At 34.7% G+C, this 27,108-nt stretch overlaps 1 protein-coding gene across 1 annotated transcript in view; it reads left to right on the top strand.

Annotated features, from left to right (window-relative positions):
- Naaladl2 (N-acetylated alpha-linked acidic dipeptidase like 2) overlaps nt 1-27,108 on the top strand; it is a 645,091-nt gene that overhangs the window by 585,665 nt on the left and 32,318 nt on the right. Inside the window, exons 12-13 of the mRNA XM_076867047.2 lie at nt 11,490-11,583; nt 25,314-25,512. Of these exons, the coding sequence (XP_076723162.2) occupies nt 11,490-11,583; nt 25,314-25,512 (293 nt within the window). The remainder of the gene's footprint in view (nt 1-11,489; nt 11,584-25,313; nt 25,513-27,108) is intronic.

The following is a 27,108-nucleotide window of genomic DNA, read 5'->3' as shown; positions in this document are numbered from 1 at the left end:
ACACTGATATTTCTACTCTGCACTTCAAGGTTCAGACTCTTTATTGTAACCTACCAGATCCTTCATAACCAAACTGCATTACTACCAGTACCATTTAATATAATTTGGCGGGTCTGTTGGTAGAATTAAATGAAATCAGGTATTCATAATCCCAGTGACATGCCTGGTGCATAGTAGAATTTTAATTAACACTTAATCTTCTCCTCTCCCCTCTTTGGAACATACAGAATTGTAGGTGTATTTTTTTTTTTAATTTTCATTGCAAAGAATGAGTAGATAATACAATAATAGATAATCTAATGTGATAAATTTCTTTGTGCGTCTAAAAATGCCAAGATCACACAAACTTCTGAGGACAGAGCCACCTTAGAAACATGGAGTTTGTTAGGATTTATTAAGAGTCATTTCAGCTTCTAGAAGATAGTCACACTACTGGGCTCTTTAGATAGCCTCACATATTTGGCATTAGATTAAGTCCCTCAATATTCTCAGTGCCCCTAGATAAACAATCACATGCTAAAACTACAAAGAGAATATTGTGATTGGACTTAAATGCACGTAGGGGTTCAAAGACTGGACCCGCATACTCTAAACTGAAGGCCATTGTGTTTTCAACAGCTTGTATTATAATTTTTGGTGATGATAGAAATATGGGAACAGGAAGACATGAAAATGGTCCTATGTTTTCCAAAAACCTAGGTTTTCCCTGTAGCCTGTTTCATGGAAGGACTTAAGCCTTTTCCAGCTTAATGTATTGGTAATCTCAAAAATCTTTTAAAAATATTTTTGATCAGTCAAATAATACCAAGATAAATGGAATATGTTTCTCCTTTATAAGGAGTTTGTTGATAAGGAAAGAGATATTTTACAAAACAGTTATCATCTCCAATTTTATTTTTCTTCTCTTCTTTAAAAGAACCCCCTTCCATCATACCTGACTTACTCAGTGGTTGGAGTCAGAGTTTGCACTTGCCTATTCCTCTTCCTGAGAGTGCTGCAGTCAATTCTCTGTCTTTCTCTGTGTTATCCTTTGTCCAAGGACCATTGTGGTCCATAGTAACCACTGTGTTCCTACTCATTTGACTCTTTCTATGGTCTATTTTTATGCTTCTTTTGTTTTTCTTTGCTAATATCTTAGCTTCCAACCAATAAGCCCCTTTACTATTGGAACAGCTTCACATTTCAGTGTTCAACCCACAATCCTTCAATGGTAGGTGCTGCATAGCATTTCAGCAAGATAACTATCTCTTAAGATGAAGTGTTCTAATGAAATTGCAGGATCCTATAACACAGGTTAATTGGTTAACTAAAATAAGATTTAGCAATCCTTGAGATGTTGCCCTGTGTTGTTCTGTAGGCCATTCTGTGATGTTTGAGAAGCAAGGGCCCTAAGAGTCCTATCTGTTACCAAGCAACATATGGAGAAGAAAAGGAAAACCAGGAAAATTCTAGAGTTTGACAGTGTGCTTTGTTGTGCAATTCCTTATTTACATGCATATTTTTTTTTATTCAGCTCAACAATATCCTCTGTTTCAGAGAAAGTTGCTATAAGAAACTTGTCATGAATACAATTGCACATCAAAGGATCTAAAGCCCTTGTGTTTCTCTGACTATTTTTAAAATGTCAAGTCTCACTCGGTAGGATGCAGTCTGCAACAACATTTATTGTGTTTATAGCCAGAAAAGAAACTGCATTAACAATGTAATTGCATCCAGTAAGGGTCACATATATTTTGACCATTATTTAACATCTCTCTGGATAGAAGCAGCAAGTTCAAAAGAACAATCTGTTTTTCATTCACATATTTTCCATCCCTCTCCATTGCTTTGATTGCTTCTATAATATAAAACATGATGTCATTATTTTTCAATGTGAATATTTTACCAATGTCCCAATGTATAATAGGACAGAGGTTGGTCTCAAATAGGACATATGGAAGGAAAAATTATATTATCAATTTATATCTAAATGATAATATTGGTTAATTAATTAAACAATTGCCTCTGTGTGTGATTCAGTCTACTGTTACCAAATGTCCTTTGCTTAATGGTTGGGTGTTATAAAAAATTATATGTTTATCTTTTACTAAAGCACCATTTTATTACTTTTTATTAAAATTATTAATTTTTATTAAATTCTTAAAATCATATTATTTTGCATATATAGATACCAAGCATTACAATCTGAAAATACAATTCCTAAAAATAAGCTGTATGTAGGAAATCATTGGCCTCTTCTGTCTTGCTGCATTATGTAGACTTGATGTATGTTGCTTTAGTATTATTAGGAACTCTGCTAAATCAGCTCTCTAATCTTTCTATGATTATTGGATTTGGATAATTTATCAAACACATGATTTAATAAATGCACAAGGACTCTTTAAAAATAAACAACCTCTAGCGTATTTGCCACACCACAACTATAGTGATTGCAACTACAGAGAACTTGATTTCTTTTTGTGGTAGTCATATGGGAGGTGCAGGGTGAGGATAGCCACATCTCCCCCTCTCAGAGAATGAATCTTCCTATACAAGAAATTTTCAAGAAATATATGTGATATGCAATCAAATACTTTTCATTATTAAATTTATTATTGCATATAGATACATAAAATATAACTAAGCAGCCTTTTGTAAACTGATGTAAGAAGATGTGCTTTGCACCAAATCTGCTTCTAGTTCTTTCCTGTATGATATAGAACCTAGCATAGTACCTTCCTGATAGAAGAAATTTTGTCCTGGAAGTCCTTCCTGATCCCTCAGATGAGTGAGAACCCTTGTAGACCTTTCCCTAGCACCCTGTAGAATTTATTTTATAATTAAAGTCAATATCTCTTCATGAAAAATGTTTCAAAACCCATGGGGACTTGACTTAGTCCCTGACATATAGCTAATGCCCAATAAATATTTAATTAAGACTGGAAATGCCTTTGAGCAGTATGAATATGGATTTATAAATGATCCCTGATAGCAATTTGGTAGGTGTTCACATTAGTCTCTAGAACTATTTCTCTGAACCTTATCCAAAGTCCTAAGGTTGAAGTGATAATAAGGTACAATATAAGACAGGTCAACACCAATCATTTTGCATACCAACTTGTCTTCCTCTTTTGTTATCCCTTTTGCTGCTATCTGTATTTGATATGTATTTAATAAATGCTATATATTATAATAAAATATCTTTATTTACCTAGGGTATCTTAGGTAATTGCATAACTTCATTAGCCTTTACATCACTTTTAGGCGGGGGAACAGGAAACCAGAATCTACAAACATGCAAATTAACAATGGCAAGTGTCAAAATGTATAACTCTGATGGGACCTCTTGCTCAGGTCTTTACAAATATCACTGATGGGTGATCTCAGTTCTTGATTATTCTTTCGAATCCTATGTTCAGATTTGGGAAACACTGTCTCAGTAGCTACTGCTATTCCTGAGTTGTTAAAATTAGAAAAGAGATTGAAAAATAAAGAAAAAAGATGCTAATTGGTGTTTGAGAGTCCAGATTCTGTACATTTAACTTTTAATTTGTCAACCAGTCCAGGCAAAATGCTGCTAGACATAGTAAAACAAAAAGAAAAATTGTTTCCTTGAAGCTTCTCTTCTTGCTAAGAAATTCTAGCATACTGTGTTCCCTCTCTAGGAACAGCACGACTGGCAGAGAAAACAACTGTTTTTACAGTCAAAACATGATATAACACTTTTAAAAGTCATTAAAAATACCCATGAATTATTTCCAAGTTAATCTGTAAATATATTTTGCTTGCTACAATTAACAACAGATGAGTGATGGCATTCCCTGAAAGAGGAAAGATATCTCAAAAAAGTGAAAAAATTAAATCCATTATATTTCTGTGGTCTGATAGAAGACAGTAAGCATTCTGTTTCAGTAAAAAGATTTCTAGATAGCAAGCTTCCTCTCTTAGCCTGGGGCTCTCTACAGCCATGGAAAGTTGCAAGTGCAGAGGATAATCCTGAAGGAGTAACATTCAGTACCTCCTTGGAGCAGCCCTGCTCTCCTGGCTGATGGGGATTTAGTGACTCAATACCCAGGTTCCTTGCCCTTTGGATAAGAAAATTCTCACACACCAATTTGATACTGGATTTTCAGTATTCTCTAGCAAGATTAGGTTCCATTCATCCAGGGTGGAAGATGGTTTGATAAGATGTCTTCTATTGACTGTCTTCCCTTTCTCACCTCTCCTCTTTCTACTATCCTCACCTGTTTGTGAGCTACTTACATTCAAATTTTGTCTCTAGGTCTGTTCTGGGGGTAACCCAAACTAAGACTCGTGGTAATCTCCAGGTGTGTCTTCAGAGTTTAGGCTCAGAACATAGGAGGTAAGTTTTTTTCAGCAAGAGTAGAGAATAGGAAGGATAAGAATCTGGAAGTTTGTGTCACTGGCTGTTGGTTCTCAATTGTTGGGGCTATTTTCTTCCTTGAAGGCTTGGAATTGACAGTTCTTAGTGCATATTTATAGAAAATCTGCTTCTATCAGTGTAGGGGACAAATTAAAGGCCCATCTCTTTCATAATCAAGTCAAATTTCTGGGGAGTCATAGCCTCTTTGTGTCTCCTTTTTTTTTTTGCTCTATACCCATCTGTTTCCCATCAAGCCTAAGGGATCCAGCCAGGCTCTACATGGTCTGTCAGCTGTAACAATTCTGTAGTGAAAGGAGGTGCCAGCCCCAAACCAGGTGTCCAATAATCTTGCTCAGCCCTTGGCAACAGCAGGTAGCATTGTAGGGACTGAAATAACTCCTCAGGGTACTGAAGAGGAAAGAACTCTTTCTCCTCCAGGGATAGCCACAGCTATGCAATTTCAACAGCTGGATTCCAAGTTTACCACGTTTGCTAATATAGTTCTTTAGTGTCTCATGTACTTTCCCTGTGGTGGATCTAAGGACCAGACAGCATGGGTCACAAGGAGTTCCTAAGAAGAGCCCCACATTTTGGAATCAAATATTTGATATACATCTCCAGGGTTAAAATCCTTCTTAAAATAAATTGCCATCTCAGAGGCTTTTGGAATTCTTCAATGACTTTGAAATTCTCTGCTACCAGGTAACTTTTTAAAGTCTATCTCAGTCCATCAAGAATATTTTAGTATTTTCAAAATCTTAAGAAGGAAAAGGTTGGATCTCAAACCACTTTTTTTTCTGAAACTTAGGTCCTCCATAATAATATATCATTTTCTCCTCCTGCTATTGGCCTTTTTGAACATAAACAGGATAAGCAAGTTCTTTAGCAAGACCTCCATCAAAACCTTTCTGCAGAAAGACACCCTTGAGTTACTCACTGGCAACGGCAGGAGATATCTTCCAGGTGCCTGAATGTCTCTACTTTCACATGCAGCTCTTACATGGTGGTTCTTCTTGGGCTGAGGGTAGGGAGCAGGGTGATTTGGATCTTGCTGATTAAACTCCATGATGTGAGTTTGATCAGAAGTATCCATTTTGGTAGTTGTCAGGATTATATAAGTCCTTCATTTTCTAAGAGAGTTTAACTTTCAAATAATTTTTGTTTAAGTAAAACTTGTCAAATATAGACATTGAAGTTCCATATGGGATTCCATTACTTTTCCTGTCAAGGGCAAGCAACAGAAAGAAAGTAGCACAAATATGGCTATTCTTTAGTGGGGTGTGCACAAAATATATTTTGAATATATAACTCTGGCTATACTATGAAGAATTGGTTAGATATAGAATTTAAGATCAATTAGGAAGTTTATGGAACATTCTAAATGAGAAGTAATGGAAGGCTTAAAGCTATATTTTAGCCATGTTATGAGTGCCTAAATTTTTGTGTACTGGTTTTGTGTAACACTGTATAATTTCTCCTTTTTCTGGGAAAATACATCAGGTATGTTAGAAGTATATCTTTACTACCTCTCCTACACTGATACTTTAACTTTGGATAAGGATCACGAGAACTGGGAGGTCTTATCTTCAAGGAGATTCCCCCCAGTCCCCTAGCTCCTGGAAGGCTGCCATGAGGTTTGTTGTCTACAGGGTATCTGCTGGTAAATTGGGGGTTTTCTAGTATAAAGTGCCTATAAATCAGAACCAGGCCACTTCAGGATGAATGTAACAGCCTGAAAGTCACCATACACCACAAAATCATGCTATGCAGACTCTCACCATACCATAATTTATCAGATAATACTGCTGCTCTGAAATTTAGGAGAAGGGAAAGGACTCCCTGCAGATCACTGAATCATGGCCCTATGCACTGGTTGAGGTTCAGGTTTTCTGACTCCCGATGCCAGATCCCTTCCCACTAATCAAGAACTATGCTTGAATCAAAAAAAGATTCTTCAAGTTTGTATAAAAAGTCTGTTCTTCTTTCTAGCCCCAGGATTTTGCTCATTCTCCTCCCATAGTGTGGACTACCTATCCTCTGTTACCCTTCACCTTTCTGAGCCCAAAACACATATATGATGTGTAATTACATGATGTCTTTAAAATAGAATAAAACATGGTTGTTTGTAGGAAACAAAAGATTCATGTTTACTAACTTTGTGCTACTAAATTCTTTCTCCAACTGAATACAAATTGTGACTTGTGTGTTTACTTAATTTTAGCTTTCTTCTCTCTCTCTTAGCACAATAATGATCACATACAAAAAAGCTTATGATTTATCTACTTTTTTGTCATATTATGTCACACCATGCCCTAGTGATACAGTTTCTCTCAATGTCTTTCTCATGCTACCTATAACACAAGTGTTATGGTTATCTCATAGCATCAACTTCTGCAGTAGGATTCTGTTGCATTTTAAATTTCACTGAGGGCATAAAAACAATCCCACAATGATAGTTTTAACTTATAGCTCATGTATGAGATATGAACTCTGCTTACTTTAATATGAATTTATAAAAATGAAACAAACCACACAATGTTCAATGAGTTTCTTGGCCTGCAACTAAAGAAAAATTACATTATAGAGCTTTGGTATTGTTATTGCTTTAGTGAACCTATTTATATCCAACTACATTGTTTTTGCCTTGACTAATAAATCCATTCGAAGCATTTACTGCAAATACAGTCACCATGCTGAGCAATGGGCTACAATAATTAAGGCTAGAAAAATAGCCCTATTTTCTAGATATTCACAGTTTAGGAAATAAAGATTTCTTTTTTTTCCCCTCCAAACTGATCTAGTGAGTAAAAGAAAGATTTGTGACAGAGTCAGAGTAAATAAGCACATCCCATAAGGCAAAATGAAAGAGGTTATTATTATTATTTACTAAATTTAAAAAAAAGTCTAAAATGTGTGTTACATCTGTATGTGAGTGTATATAATATTTTCCCCAAAAATGAAGCTTTTCCTGTGTAAAACTTTCCTAAAATACTCTTAAGAACATTTAAATACAACTAAAATTGTATCAGGTTGGAGAAAAAGAAAACTTTATTTGAGATAACTATAATTTTCCATTACTACCCTTAAAATCTAAAAGACTTAATGTATAATTAATAATTTTTTGACAATCAGACCTTGTCCAACCTCAGTGAGACCACTAGGGTCAATATTATTTGGTATTAAAGAATACCTTTGCAATGTGGTGATCATTAATTTATTTTATAATTTAAAATATTTTTGTTCTGCATAATAACTTTTTCTTTCCAATTCAGTTTTTCTTCATCTTTTGACCAGGAGTAAAATGGTCTAAGAGGTGTATAGAAGGAAGAACACCAGGGTTATGAGGCATAGTTTGTCCTTGTAAAGTTATAATAATGGAATTTCACAGAAGTTGGATCACTCTTTGCTGATGAAGTGTGCTGCAGTGTCTTAGTCCACTTTGTGTCATTAGAATATTGCATACTGGGTAATTTATGAACAGTAGAAGCTTATTCAGCTCACAGTTCTGAAGGCCCAAGCCCAATATCAAGGTGCTAGCACCTGGTGAAGGCCTTTTTGCTGTCACAGCATGGTGGAAGACATCACACCATCACATTGTGAAAGAGCTGAAGAGGGTGCAAGCTTGAGTCTCTTTCTCCTCTTACAGTCACTAATTTCATCATGGGGACCCATCCTCAGGAACTGATCTAATTGTCATGACCTCTCAAAGCACCCCCCACCTCCATTCACATATGAATTGGAGACTAAGTTTCTCATACCTGCATTTGAAAGAAAATTTCAAACACTACACATGGAGATCTAAATATCATAATCATTAAGGGGTTGAGATAAGACAGTATAGATACTGGCCAATATTACAAATATATTAGAAAAGATGATTGTATAGTAGAAAGAACAGTGGAGAAGAAGTAAAGGAGCCAGATCCACTGTATTTAGCCACATAATCATTGCAGATGATTATGGAAAATTGTTTTGAAAGAAAATGGGGGACAACCAATATGTAAAGCTTTTGAAAACAACTGTGCCAGTATTACTTGAAAATCTTTATTACTAAATTGTCTTTGTTGTGAGATTAGAATACATAAAATTCCTGTGAATATACATTAAAATCGAATAATCCAAATCAACACACATTGTTTCTCTGTGATTAGCAAACATTTTTCCACCCTGGGGGGAAAAATGGTAACAGATTAGATGTTATTGATTTGTGAATTATGGTCAAACTGAGAAAATGTACTACAGTGTTGCTAAGTATAAACTTAGAAACTTTCATCTTCTGTTAAAAGATTCTCTACTGCTTTGGTCCATTTCATTCCCTATCATTGGTTTCATTGTGTGATGTGCTGTTCTTTGCACCACTCACACAAGATGTGTTTGCCATTAATACTGCAGCACTCTGAATAAACCCTGTAAGTGGGCTTTCGGAAAGCTACTGACAATGTGCATGAACTGAGAATTGTTGGCTTCGTGCTTTCAGTGAGTGAGAAGACAAATGTTCATCCATGTGCCACTGGTGAATACTTTGCAGCTCTGTTTACCTCGTATGCAGAATTATAGTATGCAACAACCACATAATGAAAGGTTATAAACCAATGTTTGGATGAAAAAACAGAATGCGACGATTATGTAGTGGCAATGATTGTGAGGTGAAATATGGTAGTTGTAGTTTTTTACAAGCAACCAGCTGAGGGACTTCTGCTGGATCCTATTATACATTTTATGCTACAGCAAAACCAATAGCATAGACCTTCAAATCAGTCAGACTTGGGGAATGACTTGAGAAAGTTACCTGATCTTTACAATCTTCAGTTTTATTTTCTATGATATGAATGCAAAATGCTTGCCTTGCTGAGCTGTTGTGAAATTAAAGAATCATGTTTGAAAATATCTAAACTTTTGAAAAGTATAGGATATATCTAGTATATCAGTAAATTTTGATTATCAATATTTGGGTTTTGTTTTATTATTATTTTTCTATTAATTTATTTATTTACTTGGGATTGAACCCAGGGTTTCTACTGAGCTCTGTCCACAGCCCATTTTATATTTTTATTTTGAGACAGGGTTTCACTTAGGGTCTTGTTAAGTGGCTGAGGCCAGCCCTGAACTTGCAACAATCCTCCAGCTTCAGCCTCCTGGGTTGTTGATCTCAATGTTTTTAGCATAAGATATTAATTCTCCTATTACCAGCCTCTAAGATTGTCAGCATAATGCAATGAGATAAGTATAAAGCACTTGGAAAAGAATAAGGCCTTCCATAAACATAAGGGGCAGTTGCCCTGGTGTGCCCAACAAATACTAAATTCCAGAGTGAAGAAAGTGTGCAGCTTGGTTCATCTCTTCTCACATGGTGACAGGGGTGTACAAATTCCCCTCGTGCTTATGAAACTGCAAATAGGCTGATTTAGTCTAAGCATTTTATCATGGGCTAGATGCCTAGGAAGTCCCACTTTTTATTGCCAGGTTCTTATTGAAAGAAATAGAAAGGTGGTTGGCTTAAATTCCAGCTATAGGAGCTGCCAAATGAATTAAAAAAAAAAAAAATAACAAAACAAGTCAGTCTCTCTAGCAGCACACAAGGTTGCCTTTCTCCTCCTTCCGCCTTCTTTCATTTTAATCTTCTGTAATGTGTGGTTTTCAGATTCCAAAAGTGTAAACAAAACTTGTCTGTTCTGTAGTTTCTATTATCCAGTGCAAATTGGAAAAGGAAACCATAATGCTTCTTAATCTTCTTTAAAAATTTCTTTTTACAAATAATTTATTTCCAAATATCAGTGTCCCTTACACAATTTGGATGGGGTGGGTGGAATAGAAAGAGGATTCATATCAACCTATTGCAGACAATTCTCCTTGCCTGTAGCGCAGCATGATCCATGCCAGCAGTTTCCCAGAATATTTGTGATCACTATGCTGGGGAGAAAACTCTGCAAAGACATCCCAGTCATTGAGGATGTCTACTACTTTTGCAGGGAAACATACCTCAAAGGAATGAAGGTGAATCAAAGGTGCTTCTTTCTTTTATTTTTTCTAGAAAACACATTTTCCCAAATCAAATTGAATTATATTTTTATCATGATATGAATTTTACGAACAATTGAGAAATATAATTTTAAATGTTAAATGAAATTTGTTTCTTGTTGAATATGTATATATATATATGTATATTTGAATTATAAAATTCTATTTTCCTTGTAAGTTTATATCTTCTATGGTTCCTTACTGTCTCAAGGTGGTGTGCTGATTTCCCTGTGTAGTTTCACAACACAATGTCTTCATTCACTACTCACATTTCATAGTGCATTAATAATCTCAACACAAGTCATTCCCTGGGCGCTGGATTCAGAGTTTTAAAAGATATAGGGGCATTTCTTAAGCCTAGGTAAATATTAAATATCAGTTATGCAAGAGAGGGAGAGAGAGAACAATGACATTTGCTGCCAGCCTTGCAGTCCTTTGAGATGTGTGTTTGAGCACATGTGACTTGTTGAGTCTATTAAACAGATCTGGTTCAGCTGTGGTGCATATGTTGGTTTTCAAATACAAGTTCAGATGGGTTGTTGGTAGAATATGCATGTACATGAACTCGAGATATGAACTTTGGAAATGCAGTTTGAAATTTTATTCATTTTTAAAATTTAAATACTGATCTGAAAAAATATATAAATAGAATTGGTTTTGACATTTGGAAACATGGTTAGGAAGAATAAAACATTAAAGAAAATAGTCCCTAAAATATTAAAGGAATGCTTTATATTGAATTATATTTTAAATGAAATAAATTGAGCATTAATTATGTCTGGAGTTTTAATTAGTCTGATGAGCAGATTGTGGATCTCAACTGTTCATGTGATAGTGATCTGAACTATTGTATAAGGAAATATTTTAAACCTGGTTATGGCTCCTTCAACTAGAGGAGATACTTCATAATAGTTTAGCTCAAAAAGAAAAGGAACAAAATGTTATGTTTATATAAAAGGGAGTTTAAGAAAATAGAGATTTTATTAAATTCTATTTTTCCTTCTGTGTTTTTATACTCTAGATGTATAAAATTCATAAAATAATAATAATAAAAAACAAGAAAACTCTTAATTACCAAATGCTAATTATTTTTTCTTTTTCATTTCAGCTCTCAGGAGAAGTGATTTTGCAAATTGCCAATGAACCAGTTCTGCCCTTTAATGCTCTTGATATAGCTTTAGAAGTTCAAAACAGCCTTAAAGGTAATTTTTCTTTAAATTATAATAATTTTAGAAAATGAAAAATTATTCAACTAATTTTCAACAAGGAATAAATGAAGTCACCTACTATCTCATTAGCTATGGCAATGGTGTCTCTCCCTTTCTATGGAGACTTATCATGAGAAGGGCCTGGAAGAATTTTAACTGATATGTCAACACAAATGAGATGTGCCTAGTGTGAACAGAAGAGTTTAAATCCTGGTCTCCCTGCTTTCTTTAATCAAAGAGATTTCTAATTCTGTTTCTGTCATTATTTACCAGTTACATATGAGATAATATAGTTCAGAGATCTGATCTATTTTTTTTTTCAACATTGTGCCTAACACCCAGTTATTCCAAACAATGATGCCCCAGAAATTTCTCCTTTAGGATTGGTTTCTGTGGAGTATGGGCCCCATTCCATTTGACTGAAATGTTGTCTCCGGTCAAAGATGATAAGGAGACAACCAGAGAAGTATTTCCACAGACTCAGACTCGATTCAGTCCATTCATGTTTGAATATGGATCTCTCTGCAGAATTCTGACCCCACCCTAATAATTACTCTCACTTTCTCTATTTCTGTATATGAATCTTTCCATTAGTTTCCTATTTCTCTTCATTAACCACACAACAAAGGGCAATATTATAATTAAAGATTTCACTCTTGTCTTGAGTCACATATCTTCGTATCAGATCTTTAATGAGTCATTTGTAGACAACTACTTCTCAATGCAAAAGCCAATATTCCAACTACAGTGCTTAAGTGATTATCTCTGAAAAACAAATCATTCTAGAGTCAGAGATTTTCAGTAACTAGAAATTTAGTACTTTTTATTTTTTCCTTAACTACCTGGATTGCCATTTTACTCAGAAAATTCTCCAACAATTATGTTTTCTTTTAATAGTTTATAAAGATTCTTTAATAAAGTGGCTGAAAAACTATGACTTCAGGAGCAATAGAGCCATAGGTCTGTTTGTGTCCCTCATGGTCCTCATACTGCTCTCCATTTTGTATACTTAAGTCAGTCTTCATGTAGTTGTGTTCTTTCCTGCTTTTATCTGACAGACTCCAGTGTGGATACCTATAGTATCTCCCACACTTCAGATTTGCAGTCTAGAATATTTTGGGTTTAAAAACTAGATAGCTATGCATATGACATTTTGCAAAGTAAGAACAGAACAGGTATAAATAAGAGACCAAATAGTTCTGTGAATAATAACTTTTCTGCAAGAATATATTTTAGAACATCTATTTTATTTATTCTGTTGATTATTTCGCTTTTTCTTTGGTTTTCCTTTTCATCCTGTAGAAAATTGCAAATGATACTTTAAGCTTTCAGAGACTAAAAAGAGGAGGTCATTATTTACATTATGTAAATACTGTCCATCTAAAAAGGAGTAGCTATTATGCAGGTTAAGGAGACCCAAAGAGCAGACTTCAAAATGTTATCATATAATAGAATTATAAATGATAAAGTTGTTTTCTGAGTCTAAATTTTCTTTGATAAATGTATAATATCTTAGTAATAAAGACATGAAAAATTATATTTAAGAAAGGTTAAAGCAATAAAGCCAGCAAAAACAAAAGTATTAGCAATAGTATTTTAAATGCTAAACGCTATCATTTTTAAACAACTGAGTTTATTTCTAAAAATCCATAACTAGACCTAATATTTCACATTATTATTGCTATATGAACATTTTTGGTAAAGTAGGCTAATACTGAAGCTCAAAAAAAGACCTATTGTTCATCATTAGAATTATATTATTAATTTATTTTTTGGTTAAGGACCACTTTCAACATATGAATTATGATTTTTCATTTCATAAATTTAAATATATACAGTTTTTTTCATGTAATCATTATGGACTGCACAGGATCTCTTGAATTCCTTATTTATCAATTTAATAAAATAAAAACCAACTTAAAACAAAATACAGACGCTAAATACAGCCAAAAAAACAATTAAAATTCCCACTTCTAAGAAACATACATTCATATATAGATAGTTTTCTATAATAAAAAAAAGAGGCAGAATTTTTTTTTAAAAAAAGCAAATTTGAAATTACCATTATGCTTAAATTTTGCCCTAATATCAATTAATATCTTTTGATCAAACTTGCATTTTCAAAATCAATGATATACTAGAACTTAGCAGTTGTGTCACAGGAGAAAAGATGTCTTTGAAGAAAGGTTCAATGAGTTCCTGGAGAGAAGGGGGAACTTGACTCAGGGAACAGGGAGTTCTTGGAATATCCTGATGGAAAAGAATTTCCACACAAGCCAGAGACATGGACAGAGATTTATTTAGGAAAGCAGGGGCACATTCAAAGGAGAATATGGACCCATCCCTAGAGGGAGAAAACAGAGCCAGTTGGTATGGAGTGTTAGGGCCTGGACTAAAGTTGGACTCAATGTGGAATCACACAATTTCATGCCAGTTTTTCCTGGGCTTGCACATTGCCCTCTTATTTTTTGCAGGCAAAGACATTAGTTAAGGGTAAAGACAAAGGGTGTGGGTTAGGTTACTCAGAAGTGCAAGAGTCATGGGCATTTCCTGCCACTCAAAGATTCTCGGAGTTTTCTGCATTTTAGTGGTTTATGGATGTTTCCTTTGAGACAGTTTCTCTCCTTTTATCTCCAAATCCCTATCTCAGTTGTATCCAGAATACCAAGGAGAGATCCAAATGGGGAGTATCAATTTGAGAGTTGTCCTAATTGAGTTGTTCAGAATTTGAATGTGACTAGGGAAAGAAGGTCTAAGATGTCTGGGGAACTCTTGGATTTAGAAATTGGGAGAAGAGGTGCAATCAGAGGAGCTCATGAAGGAATAGTCAAAGAATAAGAGAAAAAACAAACAAACAAACAACAACAACAACAAAAAGTGAATGTGAAATCCCAAAGCCACATTAAAAAAAAAAAAAGTAGAAGAGGGAGTAATGGATCATGGAAGATTCTACTGATTGGCTAAATGATATGAAGACTGCAAACTCACTGCTGGATTTAGCAATTTGGAGGTCACTGCGGATATCAGCAAAAGTAGACATTTTCATGCCTTTTTGTTGTTTTGGGTAGTGGTGGTAATAGTATAAGCAAAGCTTGATAAAAGGGATTCAATGGAGAACGGGTAGGAATAAATTGAGTGCAAGTGATGTAATTGTTAAGAATTATAGAGCCAAGAAAGTTTATCAGATTTTCACTTTGATGACAATGATACAATGGATAGGTAAAATTTGTTCAAACTAGAGAGAAAAGGAGAATTTCTGGACTGATTTTCTTGAAAAGGGGAAGCATAAGTTTAAAGGACTTTGATTCAATTAAGAACTGTCTTAGTCCCTTTAGGGTGCTATAACAAAGTCCCTTAGATTTGCAGAAATGTCATCACTCTTAGTTCTGGAGGCTGGAGGTCCAAGATGAAGGCAAAGCAATTCAGGTATCATTTTGCTCTATAACCTCACTTGGCAAAAGAGGTGAGGTAGCTGTCTTTGGCGTCGCTTATAAGAGCATTAATCTTATTTTTGAGGGTTCTAGCCTCATGATCAAATCATTGTCCCAAACACCCAACCCTCTTAAGATTGGGGGTTAGGATTTCAACATATGAACTCGGGGGGAACATAACCATTCAGCCCAAAGCAAGAACACAGTAGTGCATTCATAGCCATGTGCAGAAACACAAAGCTTATTGTAGATGGTTTTATGGGGTGGGGGCAGCTCTTGCCAGGTCTCCATAGTCTGGAAAAGCAGTAAAACTGCTCGGTAGGGGAGTGGGAGAATAAAGAACTATAAAAATGTGACAAGTTTATTGGGCAGTGCTAAGAGTCCAGAAGAAATAGATATTTAAAGAAATATGTAGCTAGGTGTGGTAGAGCATACCTGTAATCCCAGCTATTCAGGAGGCTGAGGCAGGAGGATGATCCATTGGAGGCCAGCCTAAGCAACTTAGCAAGGCCCTAAGAAACTTAGTAAAACCCTCTCTCAAAACAAAAAAATTAAAAATGCTGGCAGGGATGTTGCTTGTTGGTAAAGTATCCTTGTAATCAATCCCCAGTACCAAAAATAAAACAAAACAAATCCCAAAAAGAAATCTGTAATCATAAATGTAATTCAGCATAAGTATACATTTCTTCTAGCCTTCAGATGAAGATGAAGGTGTAAAAGATAAAAGATTTCTTTCTTAACTCATCACCATGTTGATAGTTGTTGAAAGACAGATTGACAAGAACAAAGCCAACATATTTATTTAATATAAATAATATTATATTATTATATATTATATTAAATGACAGAAGAGCCTTCAGAAATGAAGGTCCAAAGAAAGAGGGAAATATTTATATTTTTAAGCTAATTTTAATGAAAAATAGACAGTTGTATAGGATCGTGATTGTAGTACAGAAGGTTATGGCCTCATGGTAATGAACTGTGGGGGTGGGTGGTTACCAATGATCTGATCTGTTTGTTCAGATTATTCTCTGCATTCCTGTCTCTTCAGGGATAAGAATGTTTCTTCCTCCAGGTACAGGCAAGGCATCTTCGATTGGAAAGTTTTACAACCTACTTCATAGGAAGGTCAGAGAATTCTTTTATGGCCTGCTTCGGGGGAAAGTTGTAGGAGATGATCAGAGAGACCTTCTTGTTTTTGATATTTCCTCAAATGTCAAGGTGCCAAACTTTGGGGTAATGTGTCCTGAAATCCATCATAGGCATAAAGCCAAGAGGTTTAGCTTTAACCAGGACCAGGGTTTTTCTAAAAGGACAGTAAACTAGTTAGATCCAACTGAGACTGTATGCAAAGGAGTGTTTCTTGTGATGTAACAGGATAGAATTAAAGTGAGTCTATGCAGGAGTGAGGATAGGGAGGAGGAAGAAGAGTCCAAATCAGGTCTTGGGCAATTCAAAGAATTGATTCTAGCAAGGTAGGAAGGGTGGTCAGCAAATGGGACCCTGGAAAAGGAGAGTATGAATATTGGCAATGACAATGTTGAGGCCAGCTTGGGACCATGGGAAATGTGGCAAGTGGTCACGAAAGCTAAACTGGCTAATGCAAATGAAGACCAGAATACATCAACATGGACATTGAAATTGCCAAGAATTAAGACAGAAGTGGTGGAAGAGGGAGCGACTGTGAGCAGTAACTTAGAAATGACTCAGAATATCCTCCCAGGGCCGGTGGTAGGAAGGGCATGGGAGAAATTGAGATCTGAGAGGACATTGTCAATAGGCAAAAGTCAGGTTTTGACTCAAACAAAAAAGTAAATATCCTGAGAGGAGGCCACGTTGATAAGCTTTTCTTCAGTAGTTATATTCAAGAACATGTCATTATGGGAGGAAAAAGACAAAACTAAAAAGCAAAGACTTCAGTTTTTCTCCAAAGATTCCCTCCCCAGGTCGGGCACTGCTTTGTACAGATGAGGCTCTGCCTGAAATGCACGTTCTGGGTTGGATGAGCAGGAGCCCTTTGGCTTCTTGCTGTTTTAACAGACTGCTTCTGCTGCAGGTGAAGAGCTCTTCCTTTGGTTACTTCTGTGTTTTGTTTTCTTTTGATGTGAAATTCCTTGGGTCTCTCTGTCACTTTCACTCAGAAAATGTGGCCAGTCTTTGAGATGCACCCATCTTAAAAAATAAAAGCAAACTGAAACAAAATGAAATAGATAATAGGTTCAAAAAATTCCTTTTACCATGTCGTGGAAATGAATGAATATTTGATCAAAGTCATATGGCTTATCCCCTTTAAAGGATACATTTTTGTAGTTTATCTCTACTGAATTAAAATTATCATGGTCAAACATTATTTAAATGTTAGATAAATTGTAGGCACCTGTTCTATTTTTATTATATTGGTAATGACTTTGTTTCTAAAATAGAATACTTTAAAGTACTAATTGTGAATAATGGACAGGATTTACCAACACCTAAATTAATATTTCATTTTTGTCTACAATGATAGATAATGTCATTATCTAAAAAGAGGTTTCATATTGTGTTAACTGGAATATAATTTTACTGCTTAATACAAACTTAAGTTGTTGATATATTTTTTAGTTTGTTATGACAGTTAGCAGTGATTAGTCTTAAGTTGTAAATTACAGTAGGAAAAAAAAAGTGACCTTGAAGGGCTGAACTATGAAATACTGTTTCTCCTTCCTGCAAAGAGTATAAGTATGAAGGTCTCTGAAACCCAATTGCATTTTCAACAGTGTAATTTTTAGCCCTTGACAACCGGCCATCTTGTTTATTTATTACACTAGTTTACAGTAGCAGCAGACCATTCTCCACTGCTCTCACAACCACCCGAAAGAAGGATAATTTACCAGTGAATAATTTGTTTGAGTTGATTTATTGTGTCATTCTTGGAAGCTCATTTTGACGAGTGACCTTGGCTCTTAATATTTGGTCAATGCCAAACACATAATATAAAATGAATATTTATATGGGTTTATGAAGATAGAGCATAAATAGTAACTGAAAAGGTAACTGACACACTTCAGATATATTTGTGACAAAGAAAAGTTTGCACCGAAATGCACTAGGACTGGTTTGTGGGGTCAGAGGGAAGCATCAAGAAAAAAATTAAAGTATAACCATACCCTCGAACCTGAAGCAGACTAAGAAGTGATCTTAGTTCACTATTTCCCACTTTCTCTGCTTTTTAAGCATAAAGCAACACTTTAGATAACAACTGTAGAGTTATGATGCTTTTTGTTTAATATTTGCTATTTTTCTTTGTCAAAATTCTGAATGTTAATTATTTAGCATTATTATAAAAATGTATATGACCAAATAAAGGAAAATAAATTTTTATTTGATCTAACTCTGTATACATTTATTTAGTGCAAGCCAGACTTAGCAAGAAACATAATTTTGAATTCTATGGCTTGTTGCCACCTCCTGATTCTCTCACTAAATGTAAAATAGTTATTGGCAGCGTTTCCTCCTGTTCTTTGAATAACTGACAATGCTGATTTGATCTGACTTTTTCTTTTTTTATTATCTCTGATAGTTCATTAATGCCAATAACTTTATTTTAGGAGGGACAGTATTTCAAAGTGATCCTACCACTAAGACAAGCATTTTGTGTCTGTTTGTAGTTTCAACTTTTAAGTGTCACTGTTAACTCCTACAATCACAAGTAATATAGACACATCTACTGTATTTAATCTTCTTTTTGAGTAATATAGAATGAATTTCCCAACTGGTAAAACAAAGTTCTGTGCTATACAAATTGCATGTCTCCAATCTTATTCCAAATTCCAACTCTACACAGTCCTATGGATAGTGAGGGATCTGTATACTGCTTACCTCCTGCTCTGAACTCCCTAAGAAGCCCAAGGCACTCTGTTAGAAATCCAAGCAACTCCAAGAAGGACTTTGTTCCCATGGGAATTCTGAATCCTGCTAGATGGGTAGCCATTGGAACCTGAATTGGCATTTTGAAAACTGACCTTTTAGGTCACAAGGATTTCAAAGCATTCTCTGAGAAGTATCTTAACTTGCTTGCTTGGATTAATGAAGAAATCTGATAAAATATTTCTAACAACAAATTTAGTCTTGATGTTCAATATAATTTTGTATGAATTCTAACTGTACAGCTCTATTAAGAATTGTATTGCCTTTGTTGGTAATCCACACATAATTCAGAAAAAGGACTTGAGACTATTGGATCTGTAAGAGAATCTGTTTTTTATCCACATTGTCTATATTTGCATCTAGAAGGAAGTTTTTCTTCAACACCATTTCTCATATTTTTATCACATACCATCCTTTAATTATTATTCTTGGATCCCTGTTCCTTTTGTTCTCCTTGGAACCTACTTCTTTTATTTATCTTCTGTCTCACAGTCAGCTTCTCTTTGTGGTCATCCTTTACTTACCTGCTCACTCAAGTTTGCTTTTCATTTTTAGTTGCTTACATGTGACAGTATGGGGATCGAAAGCTCCTAGTGAGTTCTCATTTTTTGTACTCTTACATTATAGTAATGGTCTGTTGTTTGATGACTTTTCTCTCTAAATGTATTTTTAGGATAAATTTCTTTGCCCATGACAGTATAGAACCATAATCCATTATTCTATGTATGCTATCTCCCTGGCAACACTTTTAAAGTTATTTCTATAAAAAAATATTTTTGCACAAGGTCCTGGGTTTGATCCCTAGCAATAAAATAATAACAACAACAACAACAAAAAACCTTTTTATTTTGGCTTGTAATAGAACATAAATACCCTTGCCCTCATTTTGATTAATTTTGTTTTAGCTCCCTTTTTTTTTTTTTTTTTGGTCTTTTTCTATTTCCTGGTTTAGCCAATACATAATTAAACTCACATATATTATTAAACATACAATTCCAGATTTCTGCTGCAGGAGGATAATGGTAAGAATAAACTACACATAAATGTAATTCATAAGAATGTTTTGGCTCATTCTTCTAAAGCAGCCAATAACTAGATCATTTAATCACAAATATATCACAGTGACATCTATGAATGATAGAAAGAGCCCAGATTTCACTTTCTGCACCAGGCTGACAGACTGGTAGAACCTGTGTATGCAGTATATTGAAATCTTGTTAAATTTTCATTTGCTGGGGGGCCATCTAGATTATTGGAAAATCTTAAAAATTTAGAAATATTTTTTGTTACTTTGTTAAAAAGAAAGTGGCTAACTGAATTCTTCTACACCTGTTGATCTGGCATTTTTGCAAAAAGCGTTTCTATTGTATTATTTAGCCAAATTATCCATTGTCTTCTGTATATAATATCTTGTATATACATGCATTATAAAATCAGTGTTAGATTCTATGAGTATCAATACTCCACCAGCTGACATATTTCTAGCTTTACCTGAGTTTTGCTTGTATAACATCTTTTAGTAACCAGCCAAGGTGATACAGTGTGATTCATACTAAAGAAGGCAGCATGAAGAATAGAAAAATGTAGAAAAATGAAGGACTGTTGATTCCACTGGCTGAAATCATATTGGCAATTTTTTCTCTTCTCTTTAGTGATGCCACAAGATATTTCGAAGATGACATTAAATAACATACATTTTCCTCCCCAAATAATCTCCTATTCTGCTTTTAACCACCATATTATGTGCAACATAAATCATACTTTTTCTTGTCACTATAAATCAGTGAAGTCTAAGCTGTGATTGTGCAATTGTTAGCACCTTTAAAACTGTGATAAGCTCATCCATAGAAGAATAGGTACTGTGAAATACTTTAAAGAAAAAGGCTGTGTTTGTTTGATATAAAAATGCAGTTTTAGAGTATGACCAGTACATTTCACTCTTAATTTAAAATGAAATCGAGTGGGTTTTTAAAACTCCAGCCACAAAATAGAACCAAAAGATAGAGAAATAGAAATAAACTAAAATCCAAAACTTTTGGATTATAAAGCCCTGAAGAGACCATAATAATAGACAGTAAAATCACTCTTTAAAATAGGACTGGTATAAATTTGTCAGAAGTTGTAAAACAGACATAATACACAGGAGTTTATGCCAATGAAACTCATCACACAGTGAAGTGTTTCAGATGAGAGTTGGTGTCTGCAGGGCCCAGACCCTGGCAGGTGGGAACCTGGGTGACTCAGTGGCTACAGTCAGCCCTGCAGGTAAAGGTCTTATCCAGAAGTCATATGTGGATAGGAAGTTTTTGATCTACACTTGAAAGATACTTTGGGAGTACCTTCTGAGTCAAGGGAAGTACCTAGGCTATACTATCAAGGTCACTTTACAAAGCTTCTGGCATTGTGACATTTCCACCTCACTCTAGCTCAGAACTGAGCTGGGGATTAAGTCCAATTTATAAATTAAGAAACTGAGCCTCAGAGAGACATTGTGTCTTGGCCAAATGTATACATTTAGTAAGTCCTAGGTGAGGCCTGAATCTGCCTTTCCTACTGCACCTTGCTGCCTCATGAACCACACAGTCTTGAGGGGAAGATCTGCAGTAATCATAAAAGTTGGCTGGAAGGCAGAGGATTCCCTGATTTGTTTCCTCCAATACACCTTTAGGTCTTCTCTGAGTTGACCTGTTCAGATATAAAAATCCATCTCAGTGTCCATTGTCTCTTTTATAATATCCACCTCCATTCTCTCCATAATAAGCTATGAAAGGAAAGTTTTATGTAAGAATTAGATCCATCCACTAGAAGGGTGAAGACTGAGGGAAGAAAGTAAGATATGAATATTGTTGTTTACAGATAAAACAACCTCTTTCCAATGCTTCAGTGTAGATAAAATCCTAGAACTTTTAAGAGCTCATCTTAAAAGTTTGATGTTTAGGTAAATTCATGATCCCAACACTCTATATTCACTCCTTTACTGTGTTTAGTGGAACCATCATTTTCCCCAAATATACTGAAGGACATTATTTGAGTAATTTATTCAAGACTGCACTGATAGAAATTATGTTCACTGGCCTCTTTTTATCTGTCTTTGAACATTAAGTGCTTGGTATTTAGAATCCATACATATAACTTAAAAATAACCCTGTCTAAGACAAATCTCTAGCTTCCAGTTCAATTTCTTTGGTTGAATGGACTTATTGTTTTGTTAAACTTAAACTTTTAATAGCCTCTTCAATTCTGTGATTTCAACATTCACTATGCCTTAAGTGAAATTTTACATGTGAGTTTTTATAGCTTATTTGTAAGGAATATTTTAATTCAATTTAGTTTAACTTTTCATTACCTTAAATTACCTCTTCTCTTTTAAGTTTCTTTCTTTTCTTTTCCAACAATTGATTTGTTGGAGGAAAGTAAATTAAATAGTATTTATTGTTGCTCATTATGCACCAAACATCCCCCTTGAATGATTTTGTGGACGTGGTTTAACATAATAATATATTTCAAAGAAGGCATTATCTTATAACTCAACATTCCGTCAACAAAATTTTTAATAAATAACTACCATAGAACAGTTATTATGCAAGCATCTGAAAATGCAAAGACAAAACATTTGCTGACCATGTGTGATTCTTTTCAATCAAGAAAACAAGAGAAACAAGGCAAATGAGGATAAAAATATTGCAAATGCTTTGATGCTATGATAAAAGTACACAGTGCAATCACTTGTTCAGTGTCAGGGAAATGACAGTGCATCAGACAGCAATGTCTTCCCTCACAAATTGGACATTCTACTGCAGGTTCCAAGGGGCACAAAAGATCAGTCCTTCTGGGTCACCAAAGCTCCAGTGAAGAAGGGGGCATTTCTTTCTGGGTCCTGATTAAATGGAAAAAAAAAAACAAAAACAAAAACTCTAATTGTCAGAGAAATGGATACTAGGAATTATGTGGAGAATTATTTATATGTCAGAATGATTGAGGGAACATGGAAAGCAGAGATGCTTTTTAATTTGTAACCTTGAACCCTTGAGGCAATGCATACTGTACCTGTGTGTGGCAGGTTTCTATGTCAGGGTTCTTTCTGGAACTAGCTAGTTCCTGAAGCTGTCAATTTTCTAAATCTGCTCCACCATGAAAGATAAATTCATTTAAAGCTAAATAAGGTAGAATGGTACAATTTGTCTCACTTGATTCAGTAGTAATGCCTTCAATTCTGTAAAGTATGTTAGATCAGAACAGATTTTTCTTTCTTAAATGGAAGACTCTCAAGGATGTCGAAGTTGTTTTTTCTGTTGTTCAGTCTTTCAATTCCAGTGTACTCCGAATGTGAGTCATTCATCTTATGCATTCCTTGTACAGATATTCCCTCTAAGTTCGCTATATATTAACTTTGGTGAATCATTATAACTTAAGAAAAATCTTCATAATATAACTCTGAGCAACATATTTGGGATTACATTTGCACAATGAATAAAAATAGTTGCTCCAGCAACCTCAAGTTTTGCTGTAAAATCAAACAAGATAATGAATGTGAAATGTATTAAAGAATATCAAAGGCCAAAATTTTGTGGACTCCTACAAGTGACTTTACTCATATTAATTTCAGTAAACAGGGAGCTACATATTAGCTTCAAGTATCCTTTTTTTCTTCTACCAAATGCTCCTTATACCACAGCCTGTGTATCTTATCTCATTGTATCCTTTACAGAATGATTATATATTTACAAAATTTTATTTTATTATTAGACTTTTTCTAAACATGCTTTATTGGATTTATTTAGTAAGCAATAATTGAGTGTCAGTACTCCACTGGACTCTAAAGAAATTGACAGTCCCCATTAAATTTAAATGAGAAATAATAAAGATTATTTTGTCAGAGGTTGGTTATTCTATGATTCACCTATTTCATGCATCAGTGCTACTTCTAAACTTATTTTCCTTTTCTTAACCTATTATTACCTTTCTGCAGTGTTTCTTAAATTTTAAGGTGCATAATAGGAGTAACATATTGAAATGGAGATTCCCAGGCTGTACCCTTAGAAAGATTAAGCAGACATAGGGATCTGCATTTTCATGAAGTATTTGGGGGAGCTGGTGATCTCTTGGATTTCACTTGGAAAGAGTACTTACATGATGTGTCCTTTTGATCCAGGACTCTCCCTAATGATGGCAACATCAGACCTCCTCAAATCCCTCCATCTGCCTGTCTCACTGTCACACTCTCAGACTGCCAACTTAGATTTTTCAGTCTATAAACTGAAATAATCTGCCTTGAAATAATCCTCTGTTGTGATGCGCTGACCTTGTTGGAGTCACTTGTACCGAGTCTCCTGAGAATGACATCACCTTTTGTTTCACTTAAAAACTAAGTGATAGGGTGGAATGTCCGGAAGAGAATGAAGGAATGTCCCTGTCATGATATGACAAAAGAAAGAGATTTAAAGGATGTCTCAATACAAATCAGCTGGGAACTGCTTGCCTGTAGGGAAAATCCTTTATATTTATTAATTATTGAATCTTCATAACAAATCTAAAAGGAGGTTCTATCATTACTTTCATTTTATAATTAAAGACACTGAGGCTCAGTAACTTTATCAATATCACTCAAATAGTATAGGGTGAGGAAGGAGTTTAGGTCAGGTGGACTGTCTCCAGGGTTCTGGGTCCATTACAGTTCTAGTGCTACTTTTCTCTTAATCAAAGGAGTGACTTGTGTACCTCTTGTAACCACCATTAGCATAAGAATAACTTTCAGTAATTTGCAAAACAAGTAAAAGAAATCAAAACAATTCTCAAAAGCAAATCAAAACAAAACTGACACTATACTGGGTTAGTTTCTCTTAATAGAGAATACTCCATGGTAAGTGTAAATACTTGAATCAGAAAAACTGGGCTTCTAATTCTGGACTGTTACTACCTTACTTGATGACCTATGAAATTTGCTTATCTTAATTCATTCTCAGGTTCTAATAAGATGAATTGACAATGCAAGATTTGGTAAATATTAAATAAAATAATTAAGTAAGTGCTCAAGGTAATGTCTGTAATATAGCAATCTCTCCACAATCAGTATCTATTTACTGCTACTATGACTGGTAGTAATAAACTTAATTTAGTAGACTATGAAAACTAGGTTAGACAACACTTTTGGCAAAATGAATACGTTATCAAAGTTTAATTGAATTGGAATCGTTTCCTTGTGATGGGCAAAATTCAAATACCTACATTCCTTTTTGTGAAGTGACAGTAAAAAAAAGTGAACTGTCACAGACAATATACTTCATCTTGGGTGGTCTGCCTGGTTTACAACTTAGAGTCATAATGGCAGAAGTTGACTTTGCTCCTTTGAGTATGTCTCTTCTGATATGGCTCGTTTATCTTCCACAGGTGATCATCCCAATGCTCAGCACCTGCTAGCCTTGGCATCACGTCTGCGGGAGAGCGCTGAACTCTTTCAGTCAGATGAAATGCGACCTGCTAATGATCCCAAGGAGAGAGCTCCTGTCCGTGTTCGGATGCTGAATGACATCCTCCAAGACATGGAGAAGAGCTTCCTGGTGCAGCAGGTGCCACCGGGTTTTTATAGGTAAGATACTTATTTCCAAATGTATTCATTTATTGATTTTTGCCCTTGATTAAGTTGTTTTAATTTTTTAAATATGTATTTTCTGTGAACACAACACTTAAAAAAAAACTGAGGCCGTAACATCTACAATTTGAAGGTTATCCCTCTGCCAAAGAAAAGTTCAAATGTAAAAATAGAGAATAAAGAAAACTTATTTTAACAGTAACCATAGAGAAAATGACTAAAAATATTTTTACATTAATTTCAGTATCAGTCAAATGTGATATGGCTACTGAAAAAAGCAAACAGAATTAAAGCTCTTTGGATATTACATCCTAGTCTGGAAGCCTTAAGCATCTGAATATTTGGGTAACACAAGGTTTTTAGGATGTTGGCTTTTAGGACAAAAGTTCTGTGATCCAATAAGCATCTAAGCTCTCTCCACATCTTAATTTCTATGTCTATAAAGTGAGACAGTAAAATGAAATCCTTTTATTGAAAAAAAAGCTTTTCATATTTCTGATGTTTGATGATTTCTCTTTATGATTTTAAACTCAAATTTACATTTAAAATCCATAGTTATATAATATTCTTTAAAAAAAATTGTAGGTACTAGGGATTAAACCCTAGTACCAGTCCTTTTAATCTTTTTTTTTTTTTTTTTTTTTTTTTTTTTTTTTTACGTTTTAAGGCAGGGTTTCACTAAGTTGCTTAGGGCCTCGCTAAATTTTTGAGGCTAACCTCAAACTTGAGATCTTCTTGCCTCAGCCTCTTGAGCTGCTGGAATTACAGGTGTCTACCACCGTGCCCAGCCTTTATATAATGTCTTCTAACACTATGACCAAGTAAGACTTTGGAAAATAGTCACTTATTAAAATACTTTAAAGGAACTGTATGTTCCATGCATTCTTTAAAAGCATCAGAGATGGAGCATTCACCCTCATTAAAAACGCCTGTTTTTTTAAAAAACAGGTTCTTCTAGTGCAGGAATGGGAAACAGAAAGAACAAGGTAATTAAATAAAATGTAGTGATGGTAGATGTAATAAGAACTAAAGAGAAATATCAAACCACATTAAATCCAGCTTTATTAAAAAGTCCTTAGCAGGTTAGGCACATTATGTTTTGGGATACATTTAGTAATTTTTTTTCTATTTTCTTAATTTATTAAGAAAAATTTAGAGGCTAATTAAAATCATACAAGATGAGTATATTTGATATATGACAAAATAGTAAACTTTCCTCATTTGTGTTTCGTGGCACCTGCACTAGATATAAAAGACACCTCTATAAGCTAAGTTTTTTTGTTGTTGTTGTTTTTAATTCCCACCCTTCTGGTGAAATGTATTTGGTATTTAGATTCATAAGGTATACAGACAATGATTTCTGAAAAGGATGTGCATTTAATGTGTTGATTGGGGAATTGAAAGGTAGAGCTGTCTACAAAAGACTCAAATGCAGACTTATGAAAGGTGCTGAGTGTGAGCTCAGCAGTCTCTTGATAGGTACTTTTCATCCATTGCTCTATAGCACGTGGTAGATTTGCTTTTTCTTTGTTGAAGAATTTGGTGCCAAATGTGGAGAACAAATATTAGGGCCAGTGACAAGTCACATATGTG

Source organism: Callospermophilus lateralis, chromosome 10 (genome assembly GCF_048772815.1).
Source record: "Callospermophilus lateralis isolate mCalLat2 chromosome 10, mCalLat2.hap1, whole genome shotgun sequence".
Taxonomy (NCBI): domain Eukaryota; kingdom Metazoa; phylum Chordata; class Mammalia; order Rodentia; family Sciuridae; genus Callospermophilus; species Callospermophilus lateralis.
This window is presented reverse-complemented; position numbering and strand designations above follow the sequence as displayed.